Genomic DNA, 24,615 nt, shown 5'->3' with positions numbered 1-24,615 from the left:
GTCAACAGTCACAGGAGATTTAGTGACTAATGGTGCCACAGTCGGGGCCCCCGTGACTCCTGGAAGCCTTGGCCTCTCAGTCCTCCTCCACAAAACTTCGCTCTGCACTTTAGAGACCCTTTAGGGCACCACCATTCTCGTTCCATCTGGTTCGTTCGCTAATTTCCCATTTCTCCCCTTCTAATATTTGTGGGAATTCCCTGTCTTTGTTTTTTTTTTTAAACAAGGAACCTCTTCACTCTTTATGTTTCTGTCCTTTTTTTTTCTCCAGCCTTGATTTATGGTGCTTGCGGGGCTTTTAGGGTGTGGAGTTTTGATGTATGGCTTCAGCAGTTATTCTTATCTGCTCTCATATGGCAAAGCTGTTGCAGCGCCTAGCAAAGCTCTCATTGACTTACTTCTGCTTTTCTTCAGAGCCATATTCCAGTTTGTTTGACTGCCAGGCCACTGAAACATCCATCATAACCAGCCCAACTGTGAACATTTTAAGTATCATATTCAGAGGTGTTTAATTGGACATTATTTGTTCCATTATTAAGTTAAATTTTATGAATCATAGACTGCAAAAATGCACAATATTACTAAGTATTTTTGTCTAGTTTCTAGAGCAAATATAGAAATACTACAGAAGAGGATTACATATACTAAAAAAACAATCTGACTTTAAACTCAGAGTTCTGACTTGAAATCTTTTTATCAGTGGCCCTAATCCACTACACCTTGATGAAAAGTTAATTTCCCTGCTTTCCTGCAAGGTATAGGAGCTTGTTTGTTTACGCTGCTATGCATTCTGGGTAAATGGCGTGTGTTAGGTCTGATTGCGCTAGCTCCGACTAGGTAAAACAGCGATAAATAACGTAGTCCAGCCTTTTCAATTTGAACCGCAGCGCGTTGAAATGGATGGGAATATAGAAATTACAACCAGTAATGAAGATGAGGAAGACCAAACGGAGGAAGAGGAAGAAGCTGGGCGAAGAAGCTGCTGGTGTTTGTGCTGCTGCTGTCGCCTTCAGCTTATGGGGGGAAACAATGAAAGACACGTACCTCTCTGGTCCGGTAAGTAGTTGCTGTTTAGGGTCCGGTCTTTGGCATACCTGTCAAGTCTCCTATTTTGGCCGGAAAACTATTTATGTTTATTTTACCCCTTCTCCCGTCTCAGCATTTTCCTGTAAATTTCCGGTTTTGTAGTAATTACGTCACAACCCGGTAGTCAGTCCCCCGTCCCCATTGGTCGTCTATCTCTCTTCTCTCTCACCCTTTATTACTCGTGAGTAATGTTCTGGCAACTTTTTATTTGTTATTTTAAAAAACAATATTATGGAAGTATTTAGTTAAAAAAACAAGCTTCCATATCTTGCTGAAAAGTTATTTGCAAGTTAGTTTTGTCTTATTTCAAGTGTGCTTAAGATATTTGCACTAGAAACTAGACAACAAATACTTGGAAAAAAATGTGTTCTTTCAGTGTGCGGCTCCTGCTGATTTGTTTAGGTTGTCATTCATTGGAAGCCATAATTCAAACATTAATAAAGAAAAACTCTGACTAAACATTTTTGAGATTAACATTGTTAACATTGTTAGTCATCGTCTTTCAGCTCTTTGATTAACCAGACCAAAGCTTTAATGTGTGACGCTGACATTCAGCTGCCTGGAACTCACACATTATTTATACTTGTAGGATGATTGATGAGGAAATGAAGAGGGGCGATGGTTGCTTTATGAAGATATTCTTAGCAGATTGCTCCTCTTTGCATCATGCTGATGGACGTCAGAGCATCATGTTGACCTTCTTCTCCTGTGATATCTCTGGCCTGACCCAATATCTTACTATCTATGTTTGGCTCTGGCAGCAGAGCTGAGAGGACCTGTTTTGGTCCTGCTTTGTTGTCTCTATGGTTACATAGACTATTATTTGCAAAGTCACTGTGCAATTACATGGAATTATCGTTTTAGTTAATTTGTGTTTTGAAAAGGAAAATCTTATGTTGCTGATGTGTTGATATGTCTCTGATTCCTTCTCTTCCCATAGTAGTAGTGGATTATACAGAATGAAAGCTGCAGATGCAAACCTGCAATACAAACACACGTGTGAAGCTCTTAGTAGTTCATTGGAACCACTAATAAAACACATAACTTCATTAAATGTCTAGAGTATGAATTTATACAATTATTAGATGCACAAGATGTTATTCAACCACTCTTGATAGCAGAATTAGTGAGAGTTAATTTCAAGTGAGTTCTTTTGTATTTCAGCAACTTTGTCAATGCTGCCACTACTATGCTATGTGCACTGCAAAACTACAAAATATTACCAAGTATTTTGGTCTAGTTTCTGGTCCAAATATTTTAGTTCACTTGAAATAAGACAAAGCTTCTGTCCTAGTAACTTTTCAGCAAGATATAAGAGATTCTGCTAAATAAATAATTGCTTACTATTAATGAAAAAGTAATAAATAAATCATTGCTCCAATGGTATATTATTTTACTTATAACAAGACATGTTTCCCATGTAATAACTGAAATAATCTGCCAATAGAATATCAATATGAAGGAATTATTTGCTTAAAACAAGCTATATCTTGCTAAAAAGCTAGTTGAACAATAGTTTTGTCGTATTTTACGTAGAAATGTTTTTAGAAATGAGTAAAAGTGTAGAAATAACAGCATGGCTGTAAACATTGGGAGCAGTGATGATATACAGAGTTTCACTTGTACTGGGAGGAAGAATCTGTGATAACGCCCCTTTGTGCAACTAGGATGCAGCAGTCTGTCACTGAAGGAGTTCTCCGCTTCATCTTTGGGATGGGAAACATTGCTTTGTGTTTTTCAGTAGAAGTAGCTCAATCCTCATCTCGTTTCACAGTATAACTTTCCTCTAGAAGACGGTTAGCTTTAAGTTTGAAAATGTTAATGCCAATGGAGCCGATTCTTTCAAAGCTAAAGTTCTTGGCTACCTTTAGCTTTGGCTGTTTTCAGGTTCTTTCTGAATATCCATCCATTTTCTCTTCACATTAGACTGACAATTTAGTTTTTTTCTCCAGGCCTTGATAACTATACATTATGCTTATGCATAATCTGATATACATCTGGTAATCTAGTCTTGGAGTTGTTTAATCCTGCAGCTGGTTATGGCTCCAAAAGACCTCCTGGTTTAAATCTTCAATCTTTACTGAGTTCCTTTGACATGATTGGTCAGTCCTCTGAGGACATTATTCAAGTTATTTTTGTCCTATCAAGTTTTTAAGTTCGAGAAAATCCACAATAAATTTAGATTTGTGTGAAAAATGCTTCTGTTTTGAGTTGTTTAGGAAAAAGAGGGGTTTAAAACTTATTGAAAGTCTAAAATCAATGCAGTATTTCAGGATAGGTGTATGTGACCATAACTGTAATTTATGAAATAGCTCCTAACTGTGGCATTCAGAAATACATGCAGCCTATAAAACGTTTCATCCCAGCAGAAATTATGAGGATGGTCAGTTTGAAAGCTAATGGAAATGTGAGTCGAGCCCAGCGGCTACTGTAAGTATTGGATTTGATAGCCGGTCTAATATAGAGAGAGCATCGTAAAAAGTGTCATAAATCAGACCATCAGTGGGACGTAAATCCACGTCTCTCATGTTTAAAAGGGCTGTGTTTGGATGAGCTTTTCCCAGCCTCTTTTAAGTTTTCATTTTGTGTTTTTGTTACGATCGTCTGTGCCACCGTGGGAAGTCTGGCGTCCTGATTATTTCTCGATTTGTCATTGCCCACGCCAGCTTCCAGCTCACTGTCTGACAGGATGTACAAAAGCAGCCGGCGCGGGGAGATTCCCCACTCCGGCTCTGTTTCTGAACAATGTGGAGGCAGGCAGGGAGGCATGCCTTGGTGGTAGCTCTGGCCCACCCAGACTGTGGCCTGCTGTCCTCCTCGGCCGGTCGTCGCCCTCCAGGCGAACAAAGCCGGCACAGGGAGGAAGGGCAACATTGAGGGGGAGGAGGAATCTGAGCTCAGCTGTCAATCTGCTCCTCAAAGTCTGGCGGGAAATAAGGAAAAGGAGTGAGAAACTGGAAGATCAAGCCAAAGGGAGAGCTTTGTTTTCATGTTTGTAACTTAATAGCAGCCAAGTTAGTTTATTTCTGGAAGATTGGCTACTAGAAAGAGAAAATGCTTGATAAATTCCCTATTTTTTTATTATTTTGCTTTGAGAGAGCCAGAATTATTTTAAACTTTTTCTTAAAACATAGTTCCTAGATTCTTTAAAGCTGTAGTATGTAACTTTCATAAAAAATATCTTTTAAAGTCATAATAGGTGAGACTTCCCCAGTGCTCCCAGTAGCAACTAGAATCAACCAATCAGAGCCAGGAGGAGGGTTTTATTGCTGCCAATCATGCCCGCGTGTTTGGTGTCTGTTATGGTTACGCTAGAGCCTGTCTTGAATGTTAAGGCTAGCTAGCAAACCACAGATGATGACAGATAAACAGTCCTCCTGTAACTGTAAACAGTTTCTCCACCACACATTCAGCAATTAGTTCACAAGGTTGATTGACAGCACTAAGGTCTCCTCCTAGCTCTGACTGGTTGTTTTTGAATAATTGAATAATTTATACCAAGCCAAAACAATCATTAATAACAGTGATAATTGTGTTCCTTTGTTGCAATTTTAGCGGCTCAGGAAGGCAATAGAGGAGATTTATTTTTTTCACAGATTATATGCTTAGTATTATACTGTCACAACATGGTAATAGTTTTAATAAATATGTAAAAACATATTTACATACAGCAGTGAACTGAAACACAATGGATTCTGCAGCACAGCTACATGTCAAAGTCAAGCTAGCATAACTGACCTCGCTTGACTTCAGTCAGTTATGCTAGCTGACTGAAGTCACTTCCTCAATATTTTTTTTCAATAAATCTAGAAAACTATTGATAAAGATTAACTAAAAATGTCTGGATACTTTCAAGCAAAGCATAGAGGAAATTATAGATGTTTTTTGGTCATTTCTGTACACCATCTGCTGCAGCCGATGTCTCTGCAGTACGATGTCTAAGGTGCAGCAGTTCATGAAATACCTGCTGCTGATTCATAAAAACTCCTTTGTATTTTTTCCACTCCCTATTTTAAATCTGAAAACGAAACCTTCCTGATTTCTTGACGCCAAACCTGAGCAGCTTCTTGTCTTCACCGTGTTCATTCGGTAATCCTCGATGATAGCCGCTGGCAAAGCTTCACCTCCGTATCAGCTTCAAACGGGTGCTGCAGCCAGTTCCCTGAAACTCAGCACAGAAACAATCTGATAACTGAAGCTAGTCAAAGACTTTCTGTTTTTCTCTTATTTAATGCACAAAGCAGGAATGTTGAATAATTTCTATTTACAAGTATTACAGAGCAAATGTGAGTCTCAAGGTAACAAAGAACAATTCTTCTCGTTGTTTTATGAATGTAATACACAACTTGAATAATTTATGCCAAGCCAAAACAACCATTAATAACAGTGATAATTGTGTTAGTTTGTTGCAATTTTAGCAAAAACAATCTGGCATTCACTCCATTAGGCCTCATCATATTAGCAGTTCAGTATTCACTGATTCACCTATTGCAGCTTTTTCCTGTGGAATGTGATTCCAAATTATTTGCAGATTTTTTCCATGGAGCATATCCAAAATATTCTAACGTAAATTTTGCACTTTGACCTGCCTGAATGTGCTCTCCAAATAACCTTAAAACTTAAATCAAGTAAATCCTGACTCCAGGATCTCTTTGCAGAGGCTGAATCTGGTCATGCTTCTGACTGCATCTCGGTTGTTCTGCATCTATTGTTACTCTGGCTGGTCTAGTGTTGAAATGTTCCCCCTTTCCTATCCTAAATAACACCCCCACCCTGTTTTCATTCTCTCCAGTCACATAGCATAAAGGCTGTGGCCTCTTTCTTTGTCGCTGAAGCAGAACTGAGCTGAATGCTGGTTTATAGTGAAGCTTAACCCCCATGTTCTTTTGTTGTTAACTTTTTGTTGCGAAAAAACCCCCCATTTAATTTTAAGTTCACGTTATGATTTTTGATACCTGTATCGTGACGTAAATACGGTGGCCTTGAAGTGGAAACCACTTTTACAAATCACTAAGCACAACTACAAATTGAAAAACACAACATATTCAAAAACACGAGATTGACTAACTGCAAATTAAGAAAAGACATTAACTACAACTACATATTAAAAAACAACAACTTTTAACAATGCAGCTTTGAAGTAGTGTAGAACCGGGTGATTTATTTGAAAAACGTGTCACAATATAAGCATTTCATATCAGTCAGTATTGATAATTATTGATTAGTTTTTTTGTTTTAAATATCTGAAATACAGACAAACTGGTGACATAACTTTTTCTGTTATCCTCTATTTGCACTCTATTTATATTTATAATATTCTATCAGACATATTATCTATTGATATTCATTGTGTTTCTATGTATTGTTATTTATTATTGGCCAGCCCTATTTTGGGACATTTGTTGGAAATATGAATCCTACCGGTGATGCAAACATAGCTACAGCTATCCAGGAATATTCTGAATGAGGACATACTACGAATCTCAGCTTTTCTTTTCTTTGTTTTTTATAGTTTGGGCAATGCATGTCGACCGTCCTATCTAACTAAGAGAGAGTGAATCCCAGAATAATTTCCAGTTCTAAAGTCAAAAGTGGTGTCATCCAATCGACGATGTCTCAAGTTTCCCATTGAGGCTTCTTCCGTTTTATTTTCTTGATTTGTAGTTGTGCTTAGTTAATGTCGTGTTTTTGAATATGTTGTGTTTTTCAATTTTTAGTTATGTTTACTGATTTGTTGAAGTGGTCGCTACCATTCTTAAAGCTTTTGGGTTTTCTAACCATATTGCCAAGCAGCTTTCCTCTTTCTTGAAGAGATTTAGGTCAGTGAGGCTGCACTCAGTGTGACTAGCAGTGCAAAGCTCATTTCCCAACCTCAGAGAAGAATCTGCTAAGATTGACCCTTTTCCCGTCACATGTCACGGGCCGCCACACCAGGCTCATCTTACTGCAGGATCAGCTCCAATTACACAGGAGAAACCTGTGATCTTAAGTATTCCTAAAGTATCGAACTCCAAACCTACAAGCTAAACTAATCTGACAGTCAGAGGGATTATTTGAGTCATGAGATAGTGTGGATTAAGGAGTAACTTGAAGGTTTTGGATCAAAGTTATGGGTCCTTGAGCTTTACATACTTCTTATTGAGTGTGATATTTGTTTTGCAATACATTTGAACGAGTTGGTTAAATGTCCTGTGGAATGTTTCACAGCGTTTTGGAGCCACCAATAAGTTTCTGACATACACTTGACTGGATATTTAACTTTTTCCTGGAGTTGTTAGTGTTCATTTAAAGTAGGAGGTTCCCTGGCATGGATTTGGATTGTAAGCATAATTTTCAGTGGGAAGTCAGGTATTGGAGAAGGTTCAAAAAGTTTAAAGTTGGTCTTCTTTAAATATCCCAAAATTAGATTTTGGGATATCAGGTTTAGTGCATAGTAAATGCACCTACCAATCTAAAACCTTCGTACAGCTTGAATATTCCTCTGATTTTCATTTTATACACCTCAGCAGTGTTGAAAATTGCACACCTCTTTTAAACAATTCACATAAGAGTCAACTGCTGCTGTTCCTTAATGTAGAATAAGTTCGTCATTTACACTTGCGTCAGTAAAGTTTGGAAAGCAAACTATTAAAATCCTCTAGAAGTGAAAAAAGAGGAAACTTGTGAGACTTCTTAAGCTGGCATTCAGATCGGTTTCAGGAAACCTTGGTATTAACTTATCATGTTTCCCACCTGAAATGAAAAAGTCTCTTTTCTTTCTTTTATCTTTGAGCTCTCTGCGGATTGCAGTTTACACACTTCACTGACTCGTAATGAGAACAAAGTCGATTGTGGCACAGTAGAAAAGGATCTTTGAATGAAGGCCCTTTTCTCCCTCTGCAGGTGGAAACAAACTCAAGCCGCAGCCGTTCCGTCTTAACTGGGCCTGGATCTCTCTGGAGCGGGAATACTACTTAGTGGATGAGGACGCCAAATTCCTGGAGGTGACGCTGAAACGCAGAGGCTTCCTGGGGGAAACCTCTTTTGTCAGTAAGTGTTGACTCTTGCTCTGCTGTTGAAACGTAATGTAAACAATATTTGGTTTCTTTTTTGTTTGCAGGTAAATATTCAGTTTAATTCACTTTATATAGTGCAAATTTGCATCAGGAACTAATTATTCTTTTAAAAACTCCTTAACTGTGTTTATTCCTTTCAACAAGAACAACCAATCCTGCGCATTTGGAAACACTTGCTCTTTATTTGCCGATGTTACAGGAACGGGGGAGTTGTGAGCCAGATATTTCAGCTCTCCATGATGATTGGTTAATTCTCATCCCATTGGGTAACAAAATTACAAAGTCTGAGCTTCAGGCTGAAATATTGTGACTAAATGAATTATCTAGGCACAGTTTAGTGATATAAATCACACTTATTTAAAGATGTGGCATCCTGAAAAAGCTTATTTCCAATACGAATGTTTTTCAAGAACAGTATTTAAGTTTGTGGCGCTATAAATTCTGTGTCATGTGGTTACCTACAAAAGAAGTAGTAGTTTTTTTATCACAATTTTTATCAAAATAATATGAGTAGATTGTTTAAGATTACTTTAAATTAAGGGTTGTTGAAAAGGATAAGAAACATCCCAAATAGGGGAAAATGTGAGCAAATCCTGCAAGAATCTGCTGGTTGGAAAAAACCCCATCTTCCTGTGTTCTCTGCCTCAGTTTGGATTGGATTAATTTGTTTTAAATAAATGAATCTGAGTTCCTAACCTCACAGTTCAGTGGGTTTTCCTCTCTTTCAGGTATTGGAACAAAAGATGGCTCTGCTGAGAAGGACAAAGATTTCCGTGGCAAAGCTCAGAAGCAAGTCCAGTTCAACCCAGGCCAGACGACAGCGAGCTGGAGGGTGAAGATCTTCACTGACCAGGAGTTTGAGACCTCAGAGACCTTTGAGATTCAGCTGTCGGACCCGGTCATGGCGGTTCTGGAGTACCCTGATACTGCAACGGTGGAGATTGTAGATCCTGGAGATGGTAGGAATGTCATGTTGGAGATAACTTTTCTCCTCTAAGACTGGTTCATTTTTTTGTTTTTTTAAAATAAAACCACAATTAATTGGTTTTGCTGTGTCATTCTTCCCAAACAGAATCAACAGTTTTCATTCCACAAGCAGAATTCAAGATAGAGGAGGATATTGGGGAGCTCCTAGTGCCAGTTAGGCGATCAGGCGATGCCAGCCAGGAACTTATGGTTGTCTGTTTCACTCAGCAAGGTGAGAAAAGCCTGTTTTTAAAAAAAAAAGAAAAACTTCATTTCCTTCTTTTGTCCACCAACAAAAATAAAGTTCCTGTTAATCCACAGGTACCGCCACCGGCACCATACCCACCACTGTCCTCTCCTACTCCGACTACATCACCCGTGCTGAGGACCACACCAGCGTGCTGCGCTTCGACAAGGACGAGAGAGAAAAAGTTTGCCGAATCATCATCATCGATGACTCCCTTTACGAGGAAGAGGAGAGCTTTAACGTCAGCCTCAGCATGCCGATGGGCGGCCAGCTGGGCGCCAGTTTCCCATCTGCCAAAGTCACAATTTTAGCAGACAGCGATGATGGTGAGTGGAGAATTGAGTTTTTCAGTTTGTTTAAAATACTAAACTCCTAATTCATTAAACGAGGCAGAAAAAACAGTTTTTTATGTAGATACACAAAATAGCAATTTCTGCTAATTGACAAACATTGCTGTTTTTGGCAATTAGCATTTTTGTTGAGGTAACTAGCCTTCAGTCTGCTGCTTTACAGAAAGAGCTTGCATATAGCTTGAGAATTGTAGTTTTAAAACAGCATTATCTTAAGAGTGATGGGTGGTGCTCCTGCAACTGAACATGTTTTTCTAAATCAGTTCTTCAGTTTCTATGCAATGCAGAATTCCTAATTTGTTATAAAAACTTGTTTAATTGTATTTACATAAAATTGAAAACATTGCTATTTTGATAGATAATAAAATCATATCACAAGAATAAAGTCAAAATAATACAACAAAGTCAGAATATTTCAAAAATAAAGTCAGAGGATTGCGACTTTTTCTCGTAATTTTATTACTTTTTTTCTCATAATTTAGTAAGGCTCTAATACTCTTTTGTGGAATTTAGCATTGCAAAATGAAATTCTTGCATTTTTTTCCAAGGCTGGAATCAGACTGTTTAGGCTCAGAGCTGCATGAGGGTCAGATGTGAGTAATCCTGCTCCCTGAAAGCCTTTGACGCTTTATGTGTCGATTCTGGTGTCTGAGAGGACGGCGACTTTAACAAAGATGATGAGACAACAGCATTCTCATTTCCATACATTGGCCTGGCTGCCTGCATCTTTACAAGGTAACGGCAGACAGGTGTTACCTTAAACAGACGATGTTATGCTGCACCCAGATAAAAAGTGACCCCCATGTCATCGTTGGTGTATCCTTTTCTGAACAAAGCCTAGAAGACAGGTGGTGGAGCAACAGGGACCATTGTCCACATGACAGACATGTTTTCCTTCTGTCCCATCTGCTTGTTGGAATTCAAGACCCCTCTGTCTGTTTCTTTTGAGGTTTTCTGACTCTTCAGATTTGCCTTTCCCTCCCACTCACTTCAAGTAATTTACTGCATTACATCAAAGTATAATTAAAGTTACTGTCTAAACAAACCGCATACATTTCCAGACATGTGAAAAACAAGAGAGGACACCTCTGTCTGAACCTCTGTTGTGGCTCCACTTCTTGGTGGGTCCTGAAATAACGCCATAAATCTGCTTCAATGCCTCCATATGTGTGTGAGTGTGTTAAAGCATCTGTCTGCCTGAGTAAACTTCAGGTTTGGGTTCTTGCCAGCATTCAACCTCCATTGTTACTGTATTTGTCTGAGTCCTCATCCCATTGATCTCCAGGCTCATTTCCAGCTTTGTCGCCTGCCTCTGTGGTGAATACAAGCAGAGTGGAGCTGAAAATGTCCCAGCAGTGCTGCAACCTCTGCTTGAGATTATATTTATGTTCACACTCCAGAAATGTAGAGCAAATGTAGCAGAAAAATGCATTGCTGCTCTAAGCCCTAGGGTGTTTTCACACCTGATACACTTGGTTCGACTGAAATAAATGTTTCTCAAATAAAGTCTACTGATGTAGCTAATTGCAGATCATTTTAAGGAGACTTTCATGCAAGTGGTCATTTGTTTTACACATTTTGCACTTTGGACAATAAAAGTTTTGCACACGTCTTTGTCAAGACTGGATGAATCCTGTAGGTTTTTCTTCCACCATGCGCAGTGAGAACGATGGTGAGATGGTAATTATGGAGTGAGCTCTATTGCACCAACATCAAAATGTTGTCGCACAACCTGGCAACCTAAATCTTGTTCATGTTAATTACTTGTAAGTAAGGATAATAATATATATGTTTATTTTTCCTTCAGCAGCCTTAGTGTTTAAAGATTGCATCTCTAAACCTGCCCATCTTTCAGATAATCTCAAAGAGCTCTCACCGGACACAGGGTGATGAAAAGCTGCTTAATGCAAAAGTGACGAGAGATTAATGGACTTTTTGTTCCAGCACTCTGAATTCTTGGCCTGTTTCTTTTTGCAAAGTGGCCGGTTGCCTCCTGGTCTCCCTGCCCGTGCTTCTTATCAGCCTCTGGATCGGCACGAAGCTGGAACATCCCTCCACGTCAGTCTGCATGCATGTACAAGCGCACGCCTCATTCTTCAGGTGTATCCTCGGCCCTTTGGCCTGGAGTTCAGACAGCGCTGTCTGGATTTATAGGAGCAGGGGGAGGAATGCTGACGGAGGGGAGGATAAGAATGACAGCTCTCTTCCTGTGGCGAAACAGAAATAATGGCTTTTGCTAAACTATAGTTTTGTCAAACGATACAGCAAAACTACTGGAATGTACTTCAGAGAACGTCCCAGTGTCCAGCATTGTTTTTTTTTCCTATTCACTACAAAAACACAAAGTTTTACTAAATATTTAGAGTATTGTTTCTTGTGCAAATATCTTTAGTGCACTTGAAATAAGACAAAACTACCTTTCAGGTAACTTTTCAGCAAGATATAGGAGCTTGTTTTATGTAAATGATTCCCTTATTATTCATTAAAAATGTACTAGTTCCACTGGTAGATTATTTCACTATTAAGTTACTTTTTATGATGAATTAACAAAACTAAAGAATAAAACTGACAAAAATAGTCATAATATTACAAGAATAAAGTTGTATGAGAATAAAGTTGAAATAATTCGAGAATAAAGTCGTACAACTATTGTGGTAATATTATGACGTTATTACATTTATTCTCATACTACTACAACTTTATTTTGTATTTTGACCTAATAATTGTAATATTATGACTTTTTTGTCAATGTTATGTTATGGCCCTTGTAATCCTTATCAGGACCAGTAATTTTTCATCAATATTAAGGAAATAATAGTTAAATACAATCTTCTATATCTTGCTAAAAAAATATTTGTAAGTTAGTTTGGCTGTATTTCAATTTTGCACCAGAAACTAGACTAAAAATATTTGGTAAGATTGTTGTTTTTTCAGTGTCTTTTGAGAAGTTTAGTTTAGTTGAAATCATTTTGTCTGTTCTCTCACAGAGCCTTCGCTGTACTTTGGGGAGCCTGAATATGTTGTGGAGGAGAGTTCAGGCTATGTGGAGGTGAAGGTCTGGAGGACGGGTACTGACCTGTCCAAGACCGCCACGGTTACGGTTCGCTCCAGAAAGAGCGATCCTGTTTCTGCAGAAGGTCAGATTCGGTTTGACAACATCCGTGACTCCCAGTCACTCTGGTGAACCACCTTCTTCCCCTCTGTGTTTTAGCTGGACTCGACTATGTCGGCATTAGTCGCAACCTGGACTTTGCTCCAGGAGTCACCATGCAGACATTTAGGGTGACCATCTTGGATGACCTGGGACAGCCAAAACTGGAGGGGCCCGAGACCTTTGACCTTGTGCTGAGGATGCCCATGAATGCTGTATTAGGAGAGCCGAGCAAGACGACCATCACCATCAACGACACTGTCACTGACTGTGAGTGCAGGAATTACCATTGATCTGAAAAGGTCATAGACTGGAGGAAGAGTTGATTGATTTTATATCACACTTATATTTAATAATATTATTAATAACAATAAGAAGATGTTCGAGCTGAATGTGGTGGATTCAGAGTTTCTACTTTCTGAATTTTTTTTATGAGTTTACTTTAAAGGTCTTATTTGACTAAAATAAATAAATATATTTATTGTTATTATAATGAAAACTAACAGTGTCAAAGTTCTTGCTGATCTGGACTTCTGGACACCGACTCAAACTTTCAGTTACTGTCTTTTCTGAACGTACGATGATTGTCTTGTAACAGAACAATTTTGTTTCAGTGCCAAAGGTTCAGTTTAAGGAGGGGAGGTACCAGGTGGATGAATCTGACGGCGAAGTGAGCGCCATGGTGTACCGCAGTGGAGACATCAGCCTCAGATCCACAGTGCGCTGCTACACCCGGCAGGGATCCGCTCAGGTTATGATGGACTACAGCGAGAGGCCCAACACCGACGCCTCCATCATCACCTTCCTGCCAGGTGGGAAATCATCCACACACCTCACTGTCCCTGTGGTCAACTGTTGTGTTATCCGAATGTTTCTGCTTTGCTAGGCGAGTCGGAGAAGCCGTGTGTGGTTGGCCTGATGGACGACTCAGTCCATGAGGAAGATGAGGAGTTCCGCTTGGTGCTGGGGAGTCCGAAGAGCAAATCCCCGTACGGAGCCTCGATCGGGGAGCAGAAGGACTCACTGGTCACCATCACAGATGAGAAAGACAGTATGAAATGCATCTAGTTGTTAAAATGATTTTGGTTTGGTAAAACAAATCCATGCTCAGTTATAGAACAGTCAACTTCTTTTATTTAGAAGAGTTTAATAAATTACACAAAAGCTGATTTGGGTGAAGCAAAGTTGGTTTTTCAGTAAAAGTCTCTGGATAAGCGCGATTTTACTTAGCATAAAAGTTTAGTTGTAAAGGAACTAATACTTTGTATTGTAGTTAACATTTTCTATTACAAGAAAGTGATGTTACATAATTAAAAATATGGAGATTAATAAACATATTTTATCATTCTTGAGCTTCTAGAAAAAAACTTGGTTATTTCTGAGTTTCGAAGTCCAAAATTTTCAATGTTTGAAATTCAGAAATTTACATGATTTTTTCTGGAATTTTTTCATAGATTAATGTCAAATTTTCTAATTTTTTTTAGCAAATTTTTGATGTTTTTATCTCAGAAATTTCTACTTTTTTTTGTTTTAGATTTATCTAAAACATTTTTGGTGGAAATTTACTCGTTCGTCGTACTTTCTGTAGATATGAGCTATACTTAAGTTTATTTATTTGTGTGAAAAAATATGCTCTTTCGCAGTTTTTCTGTATGCATCTCCCTGTTTTTAGAGCCCATCATCCGTTTTTCTGAGATCAAATACAGCGTGCGAGAACCTCAGGTCAAAGGTGAGGTGGCCAGAGTGAAGATCCCCATCCTGCGTTTTGGAGACACATCAAAACTGTCCGTGGTGCGGGTCCACACGAAGGACGGCTCTGCCACGTCTGGAGAGGATTACAACCCGCTGTCTGAGGGTAGGAGGCCCCAGTTTGGGTTTCTGTTTTCGACTCCTTTCAGCCGCCCGGTGCTCACCTCCCGCTCTGTGTTTCAGATGTGGAGTTCAGGGAAGGTGAGAAGGAGCATTTTGTTGAAATCGAGATCCTGTATGACGGTCACAGAGAGATGAGAGAGGCCTTCACGGTTCACATGAAGCCTGACGACAACATGGTGGCTGAAATACAGGTGAGCCAAAGACCGCGTGGCTCACAAAAACAAATAGAAACCAGCAGCGTTCTGCATGGCTGCGCATGAGAACACGCATCCCCTGGTGTCAGCCCGTGTTAAAATAGGCAGGCAGCAGCTGGCAGTGCTGTCAGCACAGCCGAAGCTCAGGCCTTTAAAAAGCTTTTCCCTCTGGAATGAGATGCTGCAGAGCCCAACAGAAGACAAACCTATAAACAGAACTGGGACATTCTACCCATACGCTCTGCAGCAGCCACATGCCATTCAGGTTGGAAATAGGTTATCACTTCCAAAATTGTTTTGCGTTTCATTATATCGTAATTAAAACTGTAAATCCCAAAAGGAGCACAGTGTTCTCTGATTTAAATCTGCATTTATGGAATCTCACCCACTCCCATTTGATCTCTGATTATAATTAGAGTCTGAAAGACGTGTACGAATTAAAATTAGGTGCAGAAATGATCTTAATACCCAATGAAAAACAAAGAGATGTGATGACCTGAGTGAGAGATTTTAAAACTTTCTGACAGAATTACAGATATGGAGCACAGATGTATTTAGAACTACCAAAATTAGAGATAAAATTTATATGAAAACATTTGAGATGATTAAAAAAAGTCTGAAGCTCAGAAACTGCAAGTTTTAATAAATCAAAACTTTCAGATTAAATCTCTCCACTTCCTGTGAGAGGTGACAGCGGAGAGAAATTAAACTACAAAAGCAACAGAAAGAGCTTTCAGTGAATGAATGAAGGCAAATTTCTTTGTCACCATTATTTGTTGGAGAAGTTACAGTTCCCACATGTTTTCCTCTTTCTGCCAGATGAACAAGGCGATAGTGTACATTGAGGAGATGGACAGCGTCGCAGACGTCACGTTCCCTGCAGTGCCTCATGTGGTGTCTCTCCTCATGTACGACGACACGGCCAGAACCCGAGACCGGCCCAGCCCGCCCAACGGATACCCTGTCGTGTGTGTGACGGTGGGTGCAGTCCTGCTTCCTCTGGTCCATCCAATTATGTCCAGAATGTAACTTATATTACGGTTGACTTTTAATCTCTTTCTCTTTGCTTCCAGGCCTGCAACCCAAAGTACCACGACTTTGATAAAACGGGTTCCATCTGCTCTGCAGAGAACATCAACGACACTTTGACCCAGTACCGCTGGCTGATCAGCGCTCCAACCGGACCAGACGGAGTGACCAGCCCCATGAGGGAGGTGGACACCAACACCTTCTTCACAAACACCAAATCCATCACCTTGGACTCAATCTACTTTCAAGCTGGTTCCAGAGTTCAGTGCGCAGCAAGAGCCTTCAACACCAACGGAGATGCTGGCTTAGAGCTGTCCAGTCCCATCTTTGTTATCAGTACGGAGGAAGGCGAGTATTAGGAGACGAAGCTCTCAGTTCAAATGGATACCTCTGTGAGTTGGGGCTGAAACGATTAATCGGATTACTCGTGATTAATCAATAATTGAAATAATTGATTAACTGGAGTATACAGATTTTAAAAAGTCATTTGCTGAAAGAAGAACATTTTCAGAGTAATTAAGCCAAAACTGTATCAAAAATACATACATTTTCCATTTAAGATGAAATAAAAACAAACATTTGTGAATATGTTTTATCCAAAACTGAAGTGGCATAGTTTTAGCTTCACCTTGTTCAAATTCTGTCAAATAAATCTTCTATTAATCATCTTTTGCTATCCGATTATTAATCAGTTAATCGATGAAATAGTCACCAGATTAGCCGTATACTGTATTAATGACCAGTCAAGGAGTAGGGCTCCGATTTTGCAACAAATGATCAAGCGTACACTAAAAAATGCCATATTATTGTCTGTTGGCAATAAAATGTTCATTTTCTCATTTACAAAATAGACCAAATGATTTGCATCTTTAATGTATTTTTAATATTCTATAAAATGTGACAGTTTTTTTGTCTGATTAATCGATTAATCTTCAAAATAATGATAATGGTTGATAATGGTAGAGAAATCAGTAACTTAAATAATTGTTAGTTGCAGCTGTGAGTTAATTCCTTTTTAATTGATTTTAATGCCAGGAATGTGTCAGCCTCGCATCCCGGGAACTGTCGGAGCAGAACCTTTCTCTGCGAAGATCCGCTACACGGGTCCAGATGATCCAGACTTCCCCAACCTTATCAAACTGACCATCAACATGCCGCACATGGATGGTAATTATCTTCATACACAACTATTGTTGTTTGGTCATATTGACCAAAATAATGAATGCTGAGCTGCTTTCCCTTCCCCAGGAATGCTCCCGGTCATCTCCACCAGGCCTTTGTCTAACTTTGAGCTCACGCTGAGCCCGGACGGCACACGTGTGGGAAACCACCGCTGCTCCAACCTGCTGGACTTTAATGAGATCCAAACCGGTTACGGCTTCATCACAGACGCAACAAAGAACCCTGAAATCATCGGGGAGACGTCGCCGTACCAGTACAGCACCGCCATGCGCTCAGCCAATTCACTGCGCTTCTACAGGAACCTGAACCTGGAAGCCTGCCTCTGGGAGTTCACCAGCTACTACGACATGTCCGAGCTGCTCAACGACTGCGGCGGTTCCATCGGCACTGACGGACAGGTCAGCTGGTTCTGTTTTATTAAAGGTCCACAGTAATCCTGTGTGGTGTAACTGGTGGTTTAGCCATACGTTGCTTTCCGTGATTCACAGCTCGAATTATTTTCTCAGACTTGCAAAGCTTCCCCTTCTTCCTTCACATGCAACAATAATCTTCAATTTTGGTTCCACATTTATTATTATGCTTCCTTAAACAGTTTAGAACGGATATATAAGACATGCTGATTATCTTTTTGCACAAATCATTGTTAGATAATGAGATTTCAGAATGAGCTGTTTTAATGCCTCTGTCACTTTAAGTCCAAAAAAGCTGCAGCTGGCCATGCCCTCTAAATTTTAATGTGCAGGTGCATCCTTTGTTACAAAAAAAGGAATGCTGTTACTGAATTTATGGAATTGAATTAAGTGTTTATTTGCATCTTTTGTGTATTTCTGATCTTGTAACCTGAAGTGGTAAATGAAAAATCTGCAGAATTATAGTGACTAATAGGATTAACATTAACATTAACTCTCACAACAACGTAAAAGATTGATGGAGTCCTACAGAAAACTACTGGATTACGTTTTTGCTGCTATTAGAGGCTCTACAAGACGTTGAATCCCTTTGGCTTCATTTTTGTGAATAAATAATTACATTTTGTGTGTTTTGTACAGTTGAGATTCTACAAAACCAAGTATGATATTGTAAAGAAGCTGTACTTCCTTTTCGATAGGAACTGATTAACTTTCCAGGATGTTCTTTTTTCTTACCATCTAGGTGTTGAACCTGGTCCAGTCCTTCGTCACTTTGCGGGTTCCTCTGTTTGTGTCCTACGTCTTCCACTCCCCTGTCGCTGTCGGAGGCTGGCAGCACTTTGACCTGCAGTCGGAGCTTAAGCTCACCTTTGTTTATGATACGGCCATTCTGTGGCAGGACGGCGTCGGCAGCCCGCCTGAAGCTGAACTACAAGGTACTTCAACTCTTCTCTGCTAGTCCCTGCCAAGGAAACTGTAGCTGCGTTTCCATTGCAAATCTTTCTCGCTATTCTGCAAATGTCATAAAAACACAATTTCACAATTGCAGTGTTGCCGTGAAAGAAGGAATTTAATTAAGATAACACATGAATAATCTTGTTCACACAATATGTCATTAAAAATTGTGGCAACGACGGATATAAACAGTTACATTATTTATATATATTTCAGCTATCAGAGGAGATGTCATGTAAGAGCAGCTACATATGCGGCGTTTTGGGGAACTCGTAGTTGGCAATTTTTACAGAAGAGTGATGGATTCAACACTTTCAAATGACACACAACTTTTTATGCTGTGATGCTGTGAGAGCTCTGATGGATCCAGCTGCACATTGTCAGATTACCACTTCCTGTTTTCTTCTTTGCTGTTTCTACCTGTAGCAACATCCAGTTGTTGGTCATGAACAAAAACTTTCCATTGCAGTTTTGCCAATTATATCTATTTGATAAGGCCAAAAAACTTTTTATTGTAAAACGTGACGTTTTTTTCATAATTGGCCTGTTTCCATTAAGCAAATTTATTTTTGTAATTTAATTTCTTTGCTTAATGGAAATGCAGTTAATGTGGTAAAGTTGAGAACATTGCTATCTTCTGTTGCTATAGGAGCCATGTATCCCACCAGCATGCGCATAAATGAGGAGGGACGCCTGGTGGTCAACTTCAAGACCGAGGCTCGCTTCAGGGGACAGTTTGTTATGTCTCATCCAGGTATGAGCTTGGCGCCCTCATGCATACATTCATACCCTAAACTTGTCCCGAAGGATAATTCTGTACAAGCAGGAGCATATTGGGTTACTCTGTGGCCAACATCCTCTCTTCATCTATTTGTGGAGTTCCGCCTCTGGGGTCTTTCTCTTGTGAAACTGCCAAAGGTCATTCAAGCAAATGTTGAAGTGACCCTGCAGCATTTACAGTTGGGAAGCCTGCGGCTCCAAGAATGCCCCTATAAATATTAACAGACTGGCTGTTTAGATTAGGTATAATGCTGCCCGTATTCGTATTTGTCTTCAGGAACCAGTGTGTCATCCTTGGTAATGTGTGCCGACATTCCCGGACTGACCTTTACCCTGGCGTTGGTCAGAACTGAACCGACCTACAACCAGCCCATGCAGCAGTGGAGTTTCGTCTCAGATTTTGCAGTGAGTCATTATTTTCCACCCTTAAAAGGAGAAGCAGCTGAAAGCTCCCATCGATTCACTGGGCGTCTGGTTTGTAGGTGCGGGACTACTCTGGGACCTACACAGTGAAGCTGGTTCCCTGCATCGCGTCGCCCAATGGAGAGTTCAGCATCCCTCCTGTCTGCCACCCGAGAGAGGCGCTCACTTTTGACATGGACATTCGCTTCCAGCAGGTACATCAACCCCACTAGTTACCCAGGGCACAGTTCAGCAGAACAGGTTTTTCTTTGAGCAAAAGGAAATTGAAATGTGTTGTGCACAGTATCGGCACTGCAGGAGGCCTTGATGCTCAATTCCAGTTCTTTGCTGAAATGTGATCTTTTTTCTTTTTTGGGTGGTCGTTCATACTACTACTTAAATATGACAACAATATGACTTCTGTGTGAATGCTTTCCAACTCCAAAGCCTACCTAGATAAAACTGGTTTTAAAAAAACACATTAGAACTTGTTTCTAAAAAGTGGAAGATCCTTGATCTAAAAGTTTAAGTCAAGTTATTTAATTAGCACATTTCAGCAACAAGGACATTCAAAGTGTTATACACCATAAAAACTATACAGTAACCAATAACCTGCCACCATAGCAAATTTTGCTGAATGATAAATTGTCCCAGAAGTTATTGTGATAAACGATAATAATTATCAGAATAAATCGGCCATGTTTAAGTACTGTAATGTTAATAGCAAATAATGCAGGAACACATATTCATGTATCAATAAACTTTAAATTCTACCAAATATTTAACTGGAAGACATTTTAAATATCCAAAATAAATAAACAAAACAACAAATAAAATGAATTATGAAGTCTCTGTAGACAAAATTGTTCTTAAAGATGCTGGTTAAGAGCAAAGCACCAGGCTTAAGACTTTTGTCATCCAGTTTTTGTTAAAAAAAAAAAAAAAAAGAGAAAGAAAAGAGAAAAACAATGAGCTCGTTTTAATTTATCATGCAATTAAATGTATTGTTTATTGCGACAGGCCTCGTAACAATTATGGAACAAAGACTAAACATCACGTTTTGTCAAATATAATGATCGGTGTTGCAGTTATTCTTAATCAAAAGTGACTCCTAACAGCTGGGTTGTTTAAATGAACTCAGTGTTTCAGCTGTTTTGCAGTTTTCTTGAAGTTTGTTCTAGATTAGTGGTGCATAGATGACTTGGTGACCTTGATTTACCTCCGGAGTAATGGCCTGTTGGATGTGTAATCCTTCTCTTGTAGGTGAGCGACCCAGTGGCGGCTGAATTTAGTCTAAACACTCAGATGTTCCTGCTGTCTAAGAAAGAGCTCTGGTTGTCTGACGGCTCCATGGGGTTTGGAGAAGGAACTGATGCTGCTTTTTCAGAAGGTTGAACACCACTGCCATCTAGTGGAGCCACAGAATACTACAACCTTTATGACTTTCAGACTCTCTCACACTTCTGCTGTCCTTTTGTTTCAGGCTCCACGATTTACGGCCGTGTTATGGTAGACCCCGTCCAGAACCTGGGCGACTCCTTCTCCTGCAGCATTGAGAAGGTCTTCCTCTGCACGGGGGCAGACGGATACGTCCCAAAGTACAACCCTACCAACAGGGAGTATGGCTGCCTGGCAGACGCTCCCTCTCTGCTGTACAGATTCAAGATCTTGGTAGGATGCAACAAAGTTTGAGGTAATTTAGAAGATTTGTTGCTGTTACTTGTTGTAATTTTAATGCATGTTGTTGTTCAGGACAAAGCCCAGCCGGAGACTCAAGCTTCAGCATTTGGGGACGTTGCTTTTAAGGCCAAACTGGCCCAAGATGAACCTGGAGCTCAAACGCTGGTCACACAACCAGGGTCAGACGGTTTCATGCTGTCTTCTTCACCACTTTTTCAGGTCAGTGTCTCTCAGACCGATGATGTCCAGCAACAGGAAGTGGGGAAAAAATTGGGGGGTTTTCTGAAAACTTGAAGGTGATGCATCTCTCAGGTCTTTGTTCAGTTTTCCTCCTGCTTTATAAAAACGCACCTCAAAAAGACAATTTCTTATCAAGTACTTTTGGTCAACTTTCTAGTGGAAATATTTTAGTACACTTGAAATAATAAGAATAGAAACATTTCTGCTTTGTTTTCCAGGTGGCTGCTGGTCGGGAATGGTTCATCCACACCATCTACACCCTCCGCTCCAGAGAGAATGCGAACCGTCACATTGGCAAACGCAGCGTGGAGTACCTTCAACACAGCGTCTCTTCGGTCGCGGGCGGTCGCCAACGCAGGGCCGCCCCGGCGCCCTCCGGTCCTGCTCTGGTCCAGGACATCGGCGTCAAAAACAACCGGGGCACCAACATCCAGCACATCGCTCTGGACCGATCCGACCGCATGGTGGTGAGCCAGCGGCAACCCTGGTTGCCCAGCGATGACCGCCTCCTGGAGCGCCCCCTGCTGGAGAGCTCAGGCAGAGAGCCGGCTGACACCTCCTTCCTGCCCATGCTGGTGGGGATCGCAGGTCTGATCTTGCTCATCTGCCTCATCGCCATCGTTGTCATTCTGTTGCTGAGGCGCAAGAGAAAGGAAAAGGAAAAGGAAGCTCAGTTCCCTCCTTATGCCACTTCCTCCTCATCTGCCTACTCAGGCTACAGGCCTGCAGGCATGTGGAGCAGTTCAGACAGCTCTGAGGTCTAAATGCAGGCTCCGATTCTCTTCCTCTTCAGTCTGCTCTTGAAAAGACTGCAACAGTCTTCCTCCACTGTGCCTTTGATTGTAGCACTGGATAAAGCCGAGTGCAACGTGTGGACAGCGAAGGCTGTCGGCGCTCAGGGCCCCCATGCAGACAGCGTCCCAGCTTTGAGGCTCATTTTAACACTCGTGTCCTGTAGGTTGTGCCTTGATGAAGCCTTTTCAGAATTATGGAAATATGTGGATTCTACCCTAAAATACTGGCCTTGTTTATCTAATGTCCTTCTGTAACATACCATAGTTTATCCTGTTTGCAGATGCATGCAGTACACTGCAAAAACACAAAATCTTACCAAATAGTTTTGGTCTAGTCTCTGGTTCAAATGTCTTAGTATTTCCTGAAATATGTAGGAGCTTGTTTTAAGTGAATAATTCTCTAATGTTGATTTAAAAAGTACTAGTTCCACTGGCAGATGAATTCACTTATAACATGGGAAAACATATAAGTGAAACAGTTTGTCAGTGGAATTAGTAATTTCTAAATCAATATTAAAGAATTATTTACTCAAAACAAACTCTTATTTTGCTAAAAAGTTGCATGCGGGTTAGGTTTTGTCTTATTTCAAGAGTAAGATATTTAAACTAGAAACTAGACCAAAAATATTTGGTAAGATTTTGTGTTTTTTCAGCCTAGATGAAACAAATTCACGACTAAATGGAAACTTTCATCACAAAAGCCCAATTTTTCTATGCATAACTTTTATTTTATTTTTTATTGTTGTAATTCATTATTGAGTTTTGTGACAAGCAGACTAAGAAAGACTGAATGGACAAAGCAGGTTTGAATGAATGTGATAAAATGTTACGTCAGCTGATTAATAGCACTACATTGTTAAAGGGATTGTAAATGCACCATAAAACACCTTTGTTCAGATTGAGCTGTGTAAATATTAAAGGAGGGTTCAATTTAAATTTTCAGTTTTGTTGATCACTTCAAGAAGTAAATATTTTCATAAGGAAGATATTAAAGAAGCAAAATGTCATTGGTAACAAATTCAAAGCTTTGGATAAACTACGTTTTTACAGCCAAATGTAATGTCATTTTTTCCTTTAAGAAGTGTCTTATTTAAAGAGGGACGTATTTGTTTCTTTATTACTGAATTGTTCCTTTTCGCAAATGAAGGGAGAAATAAAAACTACATTTATGTGATGATGTCAAAATGTTAAAACTGCTTTGAAGATGTAATCCAGTGCTGCTTTGTGTACATATGGGATTGATGACATCACAAGAGTAGAGCTGAACACCCGGCACTATGGCAGACGTGCAACTTTTGTTAGATTTAGACAGATTGTGAAGCATTCAACTTGGCCTGTCTCTTTAAGACACGCCCCCTTCAATACATCTGTCATCCGGTGATAATGTTTATGACCGTTCTTAGAAGCAGCTGCAGAATGAGTCAAAATGCTTCTTAAGAGTCAAAAAAAAAAACACTGGGTGTGTTTTCAATGAGGGAATAATGCATACAAAGTCTATTTTACATAATACTTAGGATTATGTACTTTCCAGGCACAAAGTGCCATTTTATAGCACAATCAGTGAACCATTATCTTCGTTACAGACCAAAAATAACTGGATTTGACTTCACGCCTTCAGCTCATCACAATGCTTCTCCAGATCGTTTGACTGTTCCAGAACCAGCTGCAGAATGAGTCAAAGTAACTCTGGGTTTGTTTTTGATGGAGTGACATTTTAACATGATATAAAGCTCTAAAAAGTCAAATTTACATAATGCCCCATTGAAAAACATTTTAAAGAAGAGTTATGTATTTTGCAGGTACATATATCAAAATCAACTACATTCCCTTCAGTTGTTGTATATCAAAAGTAACTATTTGACTTCGGATCATAACTGTATCCGTCTCTTTAAGAACCTCCTACTGGTTCCAACACGCCATCATAACGCTTCTCCAATCCATCCATTGATGCCATTTGTTCTTAGGAGCAGAATGAGTCAAAACGCTGCTAGGGGGTTTGTTTTTCATGAGGGAATGACATAACATGACAAGATATAAAATAAAAAGAAGTTCATGGCCTATTCTACTGGAGGCAAATATGATCCAAAGCTTAATTTCATAGAAAAGCCTAGCTAGTAGTTTTAATATAAAAAGGGGACATTTATTTGTGATGCTCAAAAAGACATTTTATACTCCAAAGAGATGCAAGAACAGATGTTTCCAAAAAAAAAAAAAAAAAAAAAA

General features: G+C 39.7%; 1 protein-coding gene across 1 annotated transcript in view; it reads left to right on the top strand.

Moving 5' to 3' along the window:
• frem3 (Fras1 related extracellular matrix 3) overlaps positions 1 to 22,696 on the top strand; it is a 31,801-nt gene extending 9,105 nt beyond the window's left edge. The window contains exons 3-24 of the mRNA XM_015018152.1: positions 7,969 to 8,115; positions 8,870 to 9,100; positions 9,214 to 9,339; positions 9,429 to 9,680; positions 12,692 to 12,841; positions 12,916 to 13,125; positions 13,470 to 13,667; positions 13,742 to 13,906; positions 14,528 to 14,710; positions 14,788 to 14,918; positions 15,741 to 15,899; positions 15,995 to 16,298; positions 16,986 to 17,117; positions 17,199 to 17,530; positions 18,285 to 18,477; positions 19,146 to 19,250; positions 19,554 to 19,681; positions 19,759 to 19,893; positions 20,942 to 21,068; positions 21,162 to 21,349; positions 21,431 to 21,577; positions 21,817 to 22,696. Coding sequence (XP_014873638.1) covers positions 7,969 to 8,115; positions 8,870 to 9,100; positions 9,214 to 9,339; positions 9,429 to 9,680; positions 12,692 to 12,841; positions 12,916 to 13,125; positions 13,470 to 13,667; positions 13,742 to 13,906; positions 14,528 to 14,710; positions 14,788 to 14,918; positions 15,741 to 15,899; positions 15,995 to 16,298; positions 16,986 to 17,117; positions 17,199 to 17,530; positions 18,285 to 18,477; positions 19,146 to 19,250; positions 19,554 to 19,681; positions 19,759 to 19,893; positions 20,942 to 21,068; positions 21,162 to 21,349; positions 21,431 to 21,577; positions 21,817 to 22,362 — 4,289 coding nt within the window. The 3' untranslated portion in view covers positions 22,363 to 22,696. The remainder of the gene's footprint in view (positions 1 to 7,968; positions 8,116 to 8,869; positions 9,101 to 9,213; positions 9,340 to 9,428; positions 9,681 to 12,691; positions 12,842 to 12,915; positions 13,126 to 13,469; positions 13,668 to 13,741; positions 13,907 to 14,527; positions 14,711 to 14,787; positions 14,919 to 15,740; positions 15,900 to 15,994; positions 16,299 to 16,985; positions 17,118 to 17,198; positions 17,531 to 18,284; positions 18,478 to 19,145; positions 19,251 to 19,553; positions 19,682 to 19,758; positions 19,894 to 20,941; positions 21,069 to 21,161; positions 21,350 to 21,430; positions 21,578 to 21,816) is intronic.
• The last annotated feature ends 1,919 nt before the right edge of the window (positions 22,697 to 24,615 follow it).

Source organism: Poecilia latipinna, unplaced genomic scaffold (assembly GCF_001443285.1).
Source record: "Poecilia latipinna isolate Pla-1442-1.1 unplaced genomic scaffold, P_latipinna-1.0 Scaffold78, whole genome shotgun sequence".
Lineage (NCBI taxonomy): Eukaryota > Metazoa > Chordata > Actinopteri > Cyprinodontiformes > Poeciliidae > Poecilia > Poecilia latipinna.
This window is presented reverse-complemented; position numbering and strand designations above follow the sequence as displayed.